Genomic DNA, 15,959 nt, shown 5'->3' on the forward strand with positions numbered 1-15,959 from the left:
CCTGAATTTGGCAGCAGCCAAAATACTCAAGATCATAACCATTGTATAGAGGCCAAGACTGTCAATTTTTTCAGGCCACAGTAGATGAGGATACAAAAAAAAACAAAACAAAAACTTGGGGTACCACATTAAACAGGTTTCACTGACTATGCATTCAGAAAATAAATTCCATCCAATTATAAATTGATTTTTTTCATGCTTCTGAGCAAACATAATCATTTTGCCCTTTGGGTGACTCTAATCACAATTATAATCAAGCATTTGCCCTGTGAGTGACTCTAATTGCAATCAAAATCAAGCATTTGTCCCTTCGAGTGCCTCTAACCATGATCATAATCAAGCATTTTGCCCTGTGAGTGATTCTAATCACAATCATAGTCATACATTTTACCCTTTGAGTGTTTCTAATCACAATCATAATAAAGCATTTTGCCCTTTGATTGACTCTAACCAATCATAATCAAAGATTTTACCGTCTGAGCAACTCTAAACAATCATAATCAAGCATTTTACAATCTGAGTGACTCTAACCAATCATAATCAGGCATTTTACCCCTTGAGTCTAAACAATCATAATCAAACATTTTACCCTTTGAGCGACTCTAACCAATCCTACTCAAGCATTTCACCCCTTGAGTGTCTCTAACCAATCATAATCAAACATTTTACCCTTTGAGCGACTCTAAATGATCATAATCAAGCATTTTGCCCTTGAGTGTTTCTAACCAATCATAATCAAGCATTTTGCCCCTTGAGTGTTTCTAACCAATCATAATCAAGCATTTTGCCTTTTAAGCGACTCTCAACAATCATACTCAAGCATTTCACCCCCTGAGTGTTTCTAACCAATCATAATCAAGCATTTTACCCTTTCAGTGACTCTAACCAATCCTAATCAAGCATTCTGCCATTTGATTGACACTAACCAATCATAATCAAGTATTTTACCCTTAAATTGACTCTAAACAATCATAATGAAGCATTTTGCCCTTTGAGTGACTCTAAACTATCATAATGAAGCATTCTGCCCTTTCAGTGACTCTAACCAATCATAATCAAGCATTATGCCCTTTGAGTGTCTCTAACCCAGACCTGCCAATCCTGACCGAGTCCATCTCAGTAAGGCAGTAGATATATATTTCCCTAAGACTGACCAGTTTTCAGTAAGGTGTAACAAAATATCAATAACTGTTATTGTAAAGCTGAAAAATGTAATTCAAAGTTTGACGCATCAATGATAAACATTATGTTCAACTGAAAAGTTTGTAAAGTACACACTGACTTTATTTACCACTAGTACAACTGCAAAACTCTAGTTCCAAACCCTATGCAGCTCAATGGCTTGTTGCTATCTCTCAACTTGACATAATTCTTGGAAATTCTTTCCATTTCACATGACAATGGCAATCATATCTCCTGCCACTAGACATACTCAAATTGGCATGTGATGTCCAATAAATGTAATTGTGTTCTTTCCAGCTTTTATTCACAAGAATCTGAATACTCCTTTTTATTCTTCTCTGTTGATTATTAACACTTTTCTAGAAGCTTATTTTCCCTTTCATATTAAACATGCATCGCTTTCTGGACACCATTCTTAAAAATTCTATAATCAACAGTCTGATCATGCAGACGCTTTGTTTGCATGAACAAATAGGTGCAGTTTAAAGTGTCTGGGGTGCTGCTATAAAGTTAATCTGGTTCCCTGACTAATTTCATTAATTCTAAGATGAAACCTGGATCCAAATAAAACAATGATTAACCAATTATCTGGATTTTTCAGCAATGATCATTTTTCTGTAGATTTTGCTAGTATGTTGTATATCCGTATTTTAAGGGTAATTTTCGTAAGACTTATGGCAAATCTTAAGAGTTGGCAGGTTTGCTTACCATAATCAGATAAAATGGGAAATTTTCAAGATGCATGTATTTCAATATGACTACAAATAATTTTCTTTTAGCTTCGCTAAAATACAAAAAGTACCATCATTTATGTGAATACTCATCTCTCTGTCTGAATAATTTATGTTCTACTGAAAATTATCACTTCTCCTGAATATTTTGTTTGAAAAATTAAAACCTCATTTATAAGGATTGTGTATCAATGTACCTTGTAAGTTTAATGGTGGTTGAAGTTGGCAATGTGTACTATATTGCATCATGTCGTTCTTACCAAAATAAAACACAACTGATAATGTTCTGGTGGTTTTTTTTACAAATAAAGATTGCATTTTTTTGTTTTTTTTGACTATCTGTTCATGTAAATGTACTACATGTAATTGTGCAAGAATATCCACCGTGACTGGCTCTAAATGAGAAAATTAGCAAGAATATCCACCGTGACTGGCTCTAAATGAGAAAATTAGCAAGAATATCCACCGTGACTGGCTCTAAATGAGAAAATTAGCAAGAATATCCACCGTGACTGGCTCTAAATGAGAAAATTAGCAAGAATATCCACCATGACTGGCTCTAAATGAGAAAATTAGCAAGAATATCCACCGTGACTGGCTCTAAATGAGAAAATTAGCATAGTTTCTCTAAACTGCAGGCAAGTTTATGAAACCATGTCAGATATCATACTGCTTGATCTCTCTAAACAGATCTAGAGTATTCACAAAATCAATGGAATGAAACCCACTGAAAATACCTGATTGTAACAAGAAGCTGATCTCCTAACAGGACCATAACCCATATTATAATAACATAACAGGACCAGGTCCCATATTACAATGATGTAACAGGACCATAGCCCATATTACAATAACCAATAACGTAACAGGACCAGGACCCATATTACAATGATGTAACAGAACCAGGACCCATATTACAATAATGTATCAGGACCAGGACCTATATTACATGATGTAACAGGACCAGGACCCATATTACATGATGTAACAGGACCAGGACCCATATTACATGATGTAACAGGACCAGGACCCATATTACAATAATGTAACAGGACCAGGACCCATATTACAATAACGTAACAGGACCAGGACCTACATAACAATCATGTAACAGGACCATAACCCATATTACAATCATGTAACAGAACTAGGACCCATATTACATGATGTAACACGACCATGACCCATATTACAATAATGTAACAGGACCAGGACCCATATTACATAATGTAACAGGACCAGTACCCATATTACAATAACATAACAGGACCATAACCCATATTACAATGACATAACAGGACCAGGACCCATATTACAATAATGTAACAGGACCAGGACCCATATTACATGATGTAACAGGACCATGACCCATATTACAATGACGTAACAGGACCAGGACCCATATTACAATAATGTAACAGGACCAGGACCCATATTACATGATGTAACACGACCATGACCCATATTACAATGACGTAACAGGACCAGGACCCATATTACAATAATGTAACAGGACCAGGACCCATATTACATGATGTAACAGGACCATAACCCATACTGCAATAATCTAACGGGGCCTTAAGCCATATTACAATGATGTAACAGGACCATGACCCATATTACAATGTTTTACAAATTATTTGTCAGCTTTGAGAAACATACATGATATCTGGAAATTTATAAACTTCTGAAAATTATTGCAAAATTTTAAAATATGGTGTCTGGAAAAAGTTGAGAGTCGAAATATTTATAATAACAATGCTATTCAATGTTAACTTCGTCTGGCAAAACACCTATATAATGCGCACAGTGTTGATGTACATCAATTTAATTTCTCTTAATTATACGGCAGAATTTCTTTCGCCACTGTTAATGTCTACACATATTGTCCATACAGCCTAGTTGTACATATTTCCACAAAACAAAACCTGAATAAAATAAAATCTAATAAGGACACCATAATAATAATTTAACTAATAGTTACTCTATGGCTTGCATGTTTTGCAATAAAATATAGCAAAGATAACAGTAAAATAATATAGCTAACAACTACACTATGGGCTGTATGTTTTGCAATTAAAATTTAAGTACAAACATACATATCCTGCTGTAGAGACAAAAAAAATGGAAACATCAGAATTCACAAATAAATCCATGCAATGTACACTAACTGTATTTACCATTCTCCAATAATGTATGTTTAAATGCCATATATTTGGCACTTTTTTATTACCTGTGTAATAACCTCGTATTACAAGTACTGAGTGTAACAAGTGCAGTTATAACTTGTAATAAACGTAGTTTGACCCATGAAATAATATGCCACCCTGAGACTTAACATGTCAAATGATAAATAAGATCTGGCAAGCTATATTGCTATCAGCTGTGAGCTCCTTAGGAACAGTCAAATATCCACGGTGATCCACAAACTGGACATACTGACTTAAATTTATATCTATAATGCTAAGTGTAACTTAGCTTAAGGACCTAACCTGCTAAGTGTAGTACAACCAATGCCACATTTACAACCACATATGTTAATGAATTACACTTAGGGTCACTCGATACTAGCACAGGTATAGTGTAGTCTAAATGGTTAAAACTTTTCACACAAATTATGATAAATTAGGACTTACTGTCAGGTGTGACAGACACGTCAACATCTATTGGCATTTCTCTGGTCCCAGAATCCTCCAGAACAAAGCTTGGATATGACCTTGAGTGACCTTGATTAGCAAAGATGTCTGATGGCTCTGATGATTGGGATCTCTGATGTCTTCCTGCCTGGAGCAGATCATCAGCTGAAAATACAACCAGAATCTTAAGTAGGTTTATATAAGATACAAGTTAATGACCCGAGTCAAATATGAATTTATGCCACACACAGCTGGGAACAAAAGTATTCAATAATTCTGTTATGTTCTGCTACAAAATGTTACGACAGTGTGATAAAGATTCATTGCTGTAATATTATGATGCTACAAGATATTATGACACAGTGTGATAAAGTTTCTATGCTGTTATATTATGATGCTACAAGATGTTTTGACAGTGTGATGCTACAAGATGTTATGACACAGTGTGATAAAGATTCTATGCTGTAATATTATGATGCTACAAGATGTTATGACACAGTGTGGTAAAGATTCTATGCTGTAATATTATGATGCTACAAGATGTTATGACAGTGTGATAAAGATTCTATGCTGTTATATTATGATGCTACAAGATGTTACGACACAGTGTGATAAAGATTCTATGCTGTAATATTATGATGCTACAAGATGTTATGACACAGTGTGATAAAGATTCTATGCTGTAATATTATGATCCTATAGGATTGTATGACAGTGTGATGCTACAAGATGTTATGACAGTGTGATAATGATTCTATGCTGTAATATTACAACACTATAATATGTTATGACTGTGTAATAAAGACTTTACTCTGCAACATTATGATGCTACAAGATGTTATGACATAGTGTGATAAGGATAATATGATGTAATATTATGATGCTAGTAAACTGCATTATAATATCTGTGCACAGTGTTTATATTCATGAGTTGGATTGGAATCAAGTTTATTACACCTCAGTGGGTTCAAACCATAGCTCACAGAATGTGCTAACTTCCAGACTGTAACAGAAGGATTTATTACCTGGCCATTATGAATGCATGTTACATTCTATGACGAAAGCAACAAAAATGGCACATGATACATTGCTAACAAGTAGTGTAAATTGAATCACATGACAAGCCATGTACAGTCACAAATGGCACATAATACACTGCTCACACATAGTGTAAATTGAGTCACGTAACATGTACAATCACCAATGGCAGAGGATGCCCTCCTAACATGAAGTATAACTTTAGTCACATGACAAACCATGTAAAGTCACAAATGGCACATGACACCATGCTAACATGTAGTAGAAATTTAATCCCATGACATTTACAATCACTAATGGCACACGATATATTGCTAATAAGAAGTGTAAATTTAGTCAAATGACAAGATACGTACAGTCACAAATGGCACCATACCTTGATAACATGTAGTATCAACTGAGTCACAAGACAGGTACAGTCACATACGGAACATGGTACTTTGCTAACATGAAGTGTCATGACAAGATTAGTACCGATACAAATCCAATATTACTCCAATCTTCACCCATTTGTGATTTATTCTTGGGCTAAACTATCCCATGAACTGAGATGTTGTCCAATATGTAGCAACATGCATATTAGAAATAACTGCAAACAGAGTTAGGTAACCTACAAGATAATACATGTCTCACCATAATGTCAGTGCCCTATCAGAAACGAGATACAGATATCCCATCATTCTGTCTGTGCACTGTCAGACAAATGATACCCACATCACCACCAGACAAGGGGCCCCGAGTGGCCGAGTGGTCTAAAGCGCTGTACGTTACGGATCACTGCCATCTCACCTCTGTCTGCGTGGGTTCGAGTCTCGGATTCAGCCAACGTGGGTATGTGAGAAAGCTTGCCAGTAGCTTCTCATGGGTCGGTGGTTCTTTCCGGGGTTTTCCTGGGTTCTTCCTCCACCATTAATACTGGCCGCCATGTATAGCCTATCGTGTGCTGAAAAATGGCGTTAAACCCTACAACAACAACAACAACAACAACCACCAGACAAATGATAGGCACATAACTGCCAGACAAACAATACCCACATCACTGCCAGACAAATGATACCCACATCACTGCCAGACAAATGATACCCACATCACTGCCAGACAAATGATACATACATCACTGCCAGACAAATGATACCCACATCAATGCCTGACAAATGATACCCACATCACTGCCTGACATATGATACCCTATCACTGCCAGACAAATGATACACACATCACTGCCTGACAAATGATACACACATCGCCGCCAAATAAATGATACCCACCTCAATGTCTGACAAATGACACCCACATCACTGCCAGACAAATGATACCCACATCACTGCCTGACATATGATACCCTATCACTGCCAGACAAATGATACCCACATCACTGCCTGACAAATGATACCCACATCACTGCCTGACATATGATACCCTATTACTGCCAGATAAATGATACCCACATCACTGCCTGACAAATGATACATACATCACCACCAGACAAATGATAGGCACATCACTGCCAGACAAACGATACCAACATCATTGCCAGACAAATGATACCCACATCACTGCCTGACAAATAATACCCACATCACCACCAAATAAATGATACGTGCCTCAATGTCTGACAAATGACACCCAGACAAATGATACCCACATCACTGCCTAACAAATGATACCCACATCACCGCCAAACAAATAATACCTGCATCAATGTCTGACAAATGACACCCAAATCACCACCAGACAAATGATAGGCACATCACTGCCTGACAAATGATACCCACATCACTGCCTGACAAATGGTACCCACATCACTGCCAGACAAAAGATACCCACATCACCGCCAAATAAATGATACCCGCCTCAATGTCTGACAAATGACACCCAGACAAATGATAACCACATCACTGCCTGACAAATGATACCCACATCACCATCAAACAAATGATACCTGCATCAATGTCTGACAAATGACACCCAAATCACCACCAGACAAATGATATCCACATCACTGCCTGACAAATGATACCCACATCACTGCCTGACAAATAATACCCACATCACCACCAAATAAATGATACGTGCCTCAATGTCTGACAAATGACACCCAGACAAATGATACCCACATCACTGCCTAACAAATGATACCTACATCACCGCCAAACAAATAATACCTGCATCAATGTCTGACAAATGACACCCAAATCACCACCAGACAAATGATAGGCACATCACTGCCTGACAAATGATACCCACATCACTGCCTGACAAATGGTACCCACATCACTGCCAGACAAAAGATACCCACATCACCGCCAAATAAATGATACCCGCCTCAATGTCTGACAAATGACACCCAGACAAATGATAACCACATCACTGCCTGACAAATGATACCCACATCACCATCAAACAAATGATACCCGCATCAATGTCTGACAAATGACACCCAAATCACCATCAGACAAATGATATCCACATCACTGCCTGACAAATGATACCCACATCACTGCCTGACAAATAATACCCACATCACCACCAAATAAATGATACGTGCCTCAATGTCTGACAAATGACACCCAGACAAATGATACCCACATCACTGCCTAACAAATGATACCCACATCACCGCCAAACAAATAATACCTGCATCAATGTCTGACAAATGACACCCAAATCACCACCAGACAAATGATAGGCACATCACTGCCTGACAAATGATACCCACATCACTGCCTGACAAATGGTACCCACATCACTGCCAGACAAAAGATACCCACATCACCGCCAAATAAATGATACCCGCCTCAATGTCTGACAAATGACACCCAGACAAATGATAACCACATCACTGCCTGACAAATGATACCCACATCACCATCAAACAAATGATACCCGCATCAATGTCTGACAAATGACACCCAAATCACCACCAGACAAATGATATCCACATCACTGCCTGACAAATGATACCCACATCACTGCCTGACAAATGATACCCATATCACTGCCAGACAAAAGATACCCGCATCACTGGCAGACAAACGATACCCACATTACTGTCAGACAAATGACAACCACATCACTGCCTGACGAATGATACCAACATCACCACCAGACAAATGATAGACGCATCACTGCCTGACAAATGATATCCACATCACCACCAGACAAATGAAAGGCATATTACTGCCAAACAAACAATATCCACATCACTGCCAGACAAATTATATGAAAGTCTCACCATGCTGTCATAGGCAAGACAATAAAGAAAGCCAGAGTAAGTATTTGGAAATGGCCAATTTCTTACAATTTCGGATGAAAATCTGTCACTACAATGTGTGGTAAGTACAACCAGAGGCCAAAGGTGGGAACATGGTGGGGGGGGACATGGGTAATGGCCGAATGGGAAAAGTAAAGCTTACCACAGTTAGTAGGCTATGACAGTGAAACTGTTAACTAATTTATTTTTTGTGGGTATCAATATTTGTGGGTCTTGCATGAAATGATGTATTCATTGGTACATTTTGATATGGACTGGGGAAGAACCATTACTCACTGGATCTCTGAATTTGTGATTTCTAGAAACCACAAAATTCATGAACACATGTCATAGTGAATTTAAATTTCACCATATTCTTTCCAAAAACTATATGCAAGTGTTACGTTTCTCACAATGCATTTTATGGCTTTCTGCCTGGTCTAAACTTCATGATAAAGCTCAACTATCAAATGCCTTGAATTGTTTTGTCGCCATTTAACATGAACTGATCTTAAAATTATATATTTCTCTCATACTTTTCATCTGATTTACTTCCTCTTTTAACAACAAAAACACTAATAAAATAAATGTATAGGGTAAACTTTATGTACTTTATTTGACAGTTAATACAAAGTGCTCAAAGACTAAAAGGTGGCAGATCTGGATTTACAAGTGGAAAAACGGAAAATTTGGAGAACTGGAGAAACAGAGAATTGCAGAAGCAAGCATAAGAACCATGATGGATAATATGCATTAATACTGTACTACCCGGTTCCATTCGGGTCAAATGCAGCTTATTTACCTGAGAAAGAGTCTGATGAGCTGGGTGAAACTGGACCCATAGCAGGTGTGAAGTAGCTACCAGGACGACTACTGGTTGGCAAAGTCAACAGAGATTCAGCACTCTTTGCACTCCGGATGCGACGTCGCTTCCAATGCTGGACATCCTCCTCTGTGATTGCCTTTCTATCTCCAATCTCAAAGTTAAGAGATTCTGAAGCAAAAGAAGGAAAAAGTAATTTGTTTAGGAAATTATGTTTCTCTGAAAATACTTAGTCAATTACATTAACATTAGGAATTACTTTCTGCTACCTCTAAAATCCAGCACTCTCTGATAGACTAAGAACATTTTTCCATCTATTTATGAAAGAGACAATGGGGAGTAACTCTTACAGATTACCTCCCCTAAGTCCAACTGGGTGGCCACCCATATCCTGGATAAACTTTAGAGACATAGTTAGCAGGATATCTGCATTTGCAGGGAAGAGTAAGAATAAATGATAGTATTGTGATTTGGTATATATTTTGTTGGAAAAATATAATTTACTAAATACTTTCCTTTCACGGTCAAATACATTACCCAATCACATTAACATTAGGAAAATAGGCAAAAGGAGGAGGAAATCCTTGAGCATTCCACCCTAACTAATGTTCTCAGTAAGGCAGTTGATTTTTTTCTGTAAGTTAGACCAGTTTTCAGTAAGGTGTAACAAAATATCATACTTCTATTGTCAAGCTGGAAAACGTATTTTAGAAGCCCAGAAGTGTGATTCAAGACTAATGCAGCACTTTAAACAGTGTTCGAATGAAAAGTTTTCAAAGTTTATTTAAACCTAAATAACCTTCAATAGTTTCACAAACTGCAGTTCCAAACTCTATGGAACACAATGGCTTCTTGCTATCTTTCAAAGAGACAAAATCCTTTAAAAATGAATCTGAATATTCCATTTTATTCTTCTGTACCTCTAACAGGATTGACTGATTGATTGGTTTTTAATGGCATATCAACACATGGAAGATCAAAAGAAGCCAAGGCAAATGAAGTACAGTGCCTCTCCCAGGGACACATTATCGAGCCAATCTGGAACAGTTTTTTTTTGTTTCCTGAGAGGTTATTATACACAAATTTGTGTAGTCACTGAGAGGTTGTTATAAACAGGGTTTTGTTTTGTGGTCCTTAAAGAAGTTTTTATACACAGGGTTTAGTCATCCCCTGAGGGATTGTTATATACCAGTTTTTGTGGTCTCCTGGGGGACTGTAATATACAGGTTAGTGGTCCCCTGAGGGATCGTTACATACAGGTTTTTGTGGGCCCCTGGGAGGTTGTTAAATATTGGTGTGATTGTATATATTATGCTGCATCTGTCTTCATCATGAAAAATATTTTTGCAAAGTTTCTTTTCTCAATTATCTTGTAAAAATATCAAGTACATGTTCAGAAAAGTGATGCATACATACATGTATTTGAAAAGTGATGCTACATACATGTATTTGAAAGGCTGATTCCTTTATACATATATTGAAAAGTGATGCCTACTTACATGTATTTGAAAAGTGATGCCTACATCAATTTATTTGAAAGGTTATGCCTACATAAATGTATTTGAAAAGCGATGCTACATACATGTCTTTGAAAGGTTGATGCCTTTTTACATGTATTGAAAAGTAATGCTACATACATGTATTTGAAAGGTTGATGCCTTTTTACATGTATTGAAAGTAATGCTACATACATGTATTTGAAAGGTTGATGCCTACATACATGTATTGAAAAGTGATGCCTATATACGTGTATTGAAAAGTGATGCCTATATACGTGTATTGAAAAGTGATGATTACATACACCACTCCCTCGATAATTCACGCACAACGGGGTCCACAAAAATAGACCAAACTATAAGTGAGGGCATGAGTTATCAAAGGACCTCCAAAAATAAACAAATCCGCTTACACATCGAGAAAACCATTGCTGGGGGAGGGGTAGGGAACTGGGCTGTTTAATGACTGAATCCTACTTTTACAACCACGTCAATAATAATTGTTAATAACGCACTTTTTCTAATGCAGTTGTTAGTTATTCTGTACAAATAACATTTATTTTCAAAATTTCCAACATGTAAAAGATTGTTCCAACTGGTTTCAACAACCATCATATGTACACAAAAACATGTATTATGCCATTGCTTTTCATTTTGTTGATTAGTCTGGTTCTCGAATTGGTATTAAAGAGTATACTAGCAAGTCAGTAGTCAAAGTAGCTGGAAACTAGACTATCTGTTGATATACCACCAAACAAGATTCCTTTTGTTTAAAAAAACTACCGACATTTAATTTGTGAGACAATCGCCTATGTTGAAACTCAGTTTTTGTATATTGTTCAATTAGTACAATATTGGGTATCGTGATTTCACTGAAAGCAATAGTGACCCTTCTTATCATCCTGGGGATATCTCAAAGTGCCAGTTCAGAAATTCTCAGAAAAATCGCTTGCCCACAATGGTCCATATCTGTGAAACCAAGCTCTTTATTTTACGAAGTATTCATTTCGTTTGGCTGCCTTGCTATCTTTGATCACAGTTATGAAAGAGTTGGTTAATTTAAGGTAGTTCATGTTACATACACAATAAAATTTATAACAGTGTTGGATTTTTGTTGAATATTCTAACTCCTTTATTTGATTCAAAAGACATAATTAACGTGATAGGGCCAAATACAAAGGAGGCCAGCTATTAATTCAGTGCAACAACACAACAAATACTTCCACAAGTCAGTTATCAAAACACGATCAGCACTTCATTAGGTTCTCATAGAAAAGCTTGCGGACATAGCTGTTACGGTAGATTGACACATTTTACGTTTAAATACACATTGCATTTATGATGATTATGCTTAAGTGAAACTAAAATATATAATTAAAACATAAATTTCTCTTAATAAAAATTATTTAATTGGCATTTAAATATTAGTGTACTGCCTACACATGGCGTAAGTGACATTTTCATTGACCAAAATTTCCTTGAATATCTTTAATTACGGTGTACTAAAAATGTCGTTTGGAAAGAAAATGTAACCAGTTATATGACTTCTTATTAAAAGTTAATAATTTCAAAATGATAATTAAAGTTTCCATGTCATATCTACTGTTTTCAACCACAAAATGAGCAATATATCAATGTTTCAGTTACCGATTCTTTTCAAGTTCAAGAAATAGGGATAATTTTTTTGGGGTATTTTCTGGTTTCTAAAGAAACGGGATCCATGCCTGACCCCGCATTATAAGCAGGTTTGCGAGCTATCTGGGCACAAGTTATTGAGGGAGTGGTGTACATCTACTGAAAAATTATGCCTACATACATATATTTAAAAAGTGATGCTACATACATGTATTGAAAAGTGATGCCTGTATACATGTATCGATTTTGTTGTTGTTGTTATAGGGTTTGATGCCATTTTTCAGCACAACATAGGCTATACATGGCAGCCAGTATAAATGGTGGAGGAAGAATCCAGGAAAACCCCAGAAAGAACTACGGACCCACAAGAAGCTACTGGCAAGCTTTCTCACATAACCACATTGGCCGAGCCAGAGACTCAAACCCTCACAGACAGAGTAAAGATGGCAGTGATCCATAATAGTGAATGCTTTTAGACCACTTGGTGGGGCCCTGAGTGGCCAAGTGGTCTAAAGCACTCTTCGTTACGGATCACTGCCATCTCACCTCTGTCTGCGGCGGTTCGAGTCAGCCAATGTGGGCATGTGAGAAAGCTTGCCAGTAGCTTCTCGTGGGTCGGTGGTTCTTTCCGGGGTTTTCCGGGTTCTTCCTCCACCATTAATACTGGCCGCCATGTATAGCCTATCGTGCTGAAAAATGGCGTTAAACCCAACAACAACAACAACAACAACAAGACCACTTGGTGACACAGTAGCCCCCTACATGTACTGAAAAGTGATGCCTACATACATGTATTTGAAAAATGTAATCAGAACATATAACAACAAAAAAGGTACCATGAATACTGGGTTTTACTCCTTTCTGTCTGATGCTTCCTGACCGTGACCTTGTGAAGAGAGATTTAAGACCTCCTGGAGACTTCTTATTCTTCAATGACTGGGCCCCATCTTTTGGTCCTTTTTTCCTGGAGAGAAATATACAAACATGTGAACCGGCACTTGTAATAGGTCAATTTCATTCGAGTCTACCTCAAGAATAAGCAAAATTTGCCTTTTGTGTACATCCTCAAAGTTTAGAATTGAGTCACCCATATAAATCTGATGTTACAGCAAGTGTATGGATCTCCCTCATTATAACACCATTTCAAAATCTGATGTTACAGCAGTATGTATATATATATATCCTTCATTATAACACGCTTTAAAATCAGATGTTAAGCCAGTGTATAAATCTCCCTTGTTAAAACACCCATTTAAAATCTGATGTTACAGCCAGTACAATATCCATCATTATAACACCCATTTAAAATCCAATGTTACATCCAGTATATTATCCCTCATTACAACACCCTTTTAAAATCTGCTGTTACTGCCAGTGTATGGGTCTCCCTCATTATAACACCATTTTAAAATCCGATGTTACAGCCAGTGTATGGATATTCCTCATTATACCACCCTTTTATAATCTGATGTTACAGCCAGCATGATGCCCCAGTGCTAGACATCACTATAAACTGCCACAATGCAGACACTGTAGCTATATGAACGAAACATTTTTAAAGCTACTTTAGAAATCCAAGTCACACAAATCATTCACACAAAAATAAAATTCACAAACACCACAAAGTGAAAATATATATTTAATTTTCACAAACTAAAAAATTATCACTTTACACTTGACTGGCATTTTATTTCCCCCCATGCAATCATCAAGCCTTAAACAATTCTTGCTATAATAGTTCAGTACCTAATGTGATCTGCAGTTATGGATCACAACTACTGTGTTATAACAATGTGTTTATCTGGCATTTTTTATACATTACCACACACCCACAACCATGACCAATACAAAGAGTGATTTGTATGTTATAATTGAATTTTCAATCATTCTTGTTATACCACATTTCCATACAGCATGCAGTCAGCAGTCATGGACAACAACTACTGCATTATGAATGAGATATGTTTACTAATGTTCTAATTTTTGTTGTACTAATTGGAAGATACGTCAAACAAAATGTAAATACATGAATGAATTGGCTTTTGCTTTTACATGGTATTAAAAAAACCAAAGTTTACAGTTTCTCTGAATTTTGTTGACTCCATAATTCATTAAACACAAGAGTGAAGAAGAAATGAACAAGTTAGATATCATCCTCATCTTAAAACTGAGCAATTTTTTTCTACAATTTATTAAAATATAATTAATTAATTAAAACTGAGCTCAACTTGCTCTAAAATATTTCACCCAGTTTGTGGGCTTTTATGCAGATGGCCAGATAAGCTAAAACACAAAACAAAATATAAAAGAAAAAAGGTCTGAATGTTTCCAATTACCTGTACCCTTGCAGATCAAGTACAGTGTGATACTTGGCAGGTAGATTGGAGGGTCCTCCGCCCACATCAATAAACTTCTGTTGGGGAGCACCAAGGCTGGAATTAAGGGCTCTCTCACGTGCTTCCTCAAGGGACAGGAGACGGGTTGGAGTAGAGATGGCAAGAGATTTGGGCCGAGGTTTCCTTTGAGTTTCTGGATTGACAAACAGCCACATTCATTTTTTCTTGTGATTAAGAAAGTAAAGTGGAATCTGTTGATAACAGACCAACTTAAGATCACTGAGCTCTGTTTATGAAAACTAAACTTTCTAAAATAGCAGAATAAATACATAGATTATATTCCCATTAAATCTTAAATCCATCATTTTTTAATGTAAGCAAGTTTCTATATTGTATTCTACCTGTTACAGCTTGGTCTGTTCATTTTCACTCTACATAACATAGGGGTGAATGTAGGTAAATTATTTGTTCTAATGGATAGGGATGAATCAAACTGTAAAATTTTAGTAGCAATTTTTATTTGATAGGCCTTAAAAAAACAAGATGATACCGGTAACCATTGGTTACCCCACTACTCAAAGGTTAATAATCTAAAATTATGGTATGTCATAATCTTTTCTTGAAAAAAAAACAAAAACAATTAATTAAAAGACCACATGCCTAATAAAAGGTCACATGTCTAATAAAAGACCACCTGTTGAGAAGAGATACTCAATACAGGAGCTAATGTAACATAGAGAAATTACCTCCAATGACAAACCACCTGTCATGAGAGACTATACCATTTTTTTTTTTTATATATGTATATACATATTCAGGTTTAATGACA

The 15,959-nt window shown here is 36.6% G+C and overlaps 1 protein-coding gene across 4 annotated transcripts in view; it reads right to left on the bottom strand.

Moving 5' to 3' along the window:
- Nucleotides 1–15,959, bottom strand: part of LOC149793018 (uncharacterized) — a 184,183-nt gene that overhangs the window by 22,549 nt on the left and 145,675 nt on the right. For all 4 annotated transcript variants that reach the window (XR_016422692.1, XM_089966893.1, XM_089966892.1 and 1 more), the window contains 4 exons: nucleotides 15,131–15,323; nucleotides 13,631–13,758; nucleotides 9,643–9,834; nucleotides 4,550–4,714 (listed from right to left, as the gene is read on the bottom strand). Coding sequence is in view for 3 of the 4 variants with exons in the window: in XM_089966893.1 (XP_089823019.1) it covers nucleotides 4,550–4,714; nucleotides 9,643–9,834; nucleotides 13,631–13,758; nucleotides 15,131–15,323 (678 nt within the window). In the remaining variant the exon portion in view is untranslated. The remainder of the gene's footprint in view (nucleotides 1–4,549; nucleotides 4,715–9,642; nucleotides 9,835–13,630; nucleotides 13,759–15,130; nucleotides 15,324–15,959) is intronic.

This window comes from Sinohyriopsis cumingii, chromosome 8 (assembly GCF_028554795.1).
Source record: "Sinohyriopsis cumingii isolate HCF-2022 chromosome 8, ASM2855479v2, whole genome shotgun sequence".
In the NCBI taxonomy this organism is placed as follows: domain Eukaryota; kingdom Metazoa; phylum Mollusca; class Bivalvia; order Unionida; family Unionidae; genus Sinohyriopsis; species Sinohyriopsis cumingii.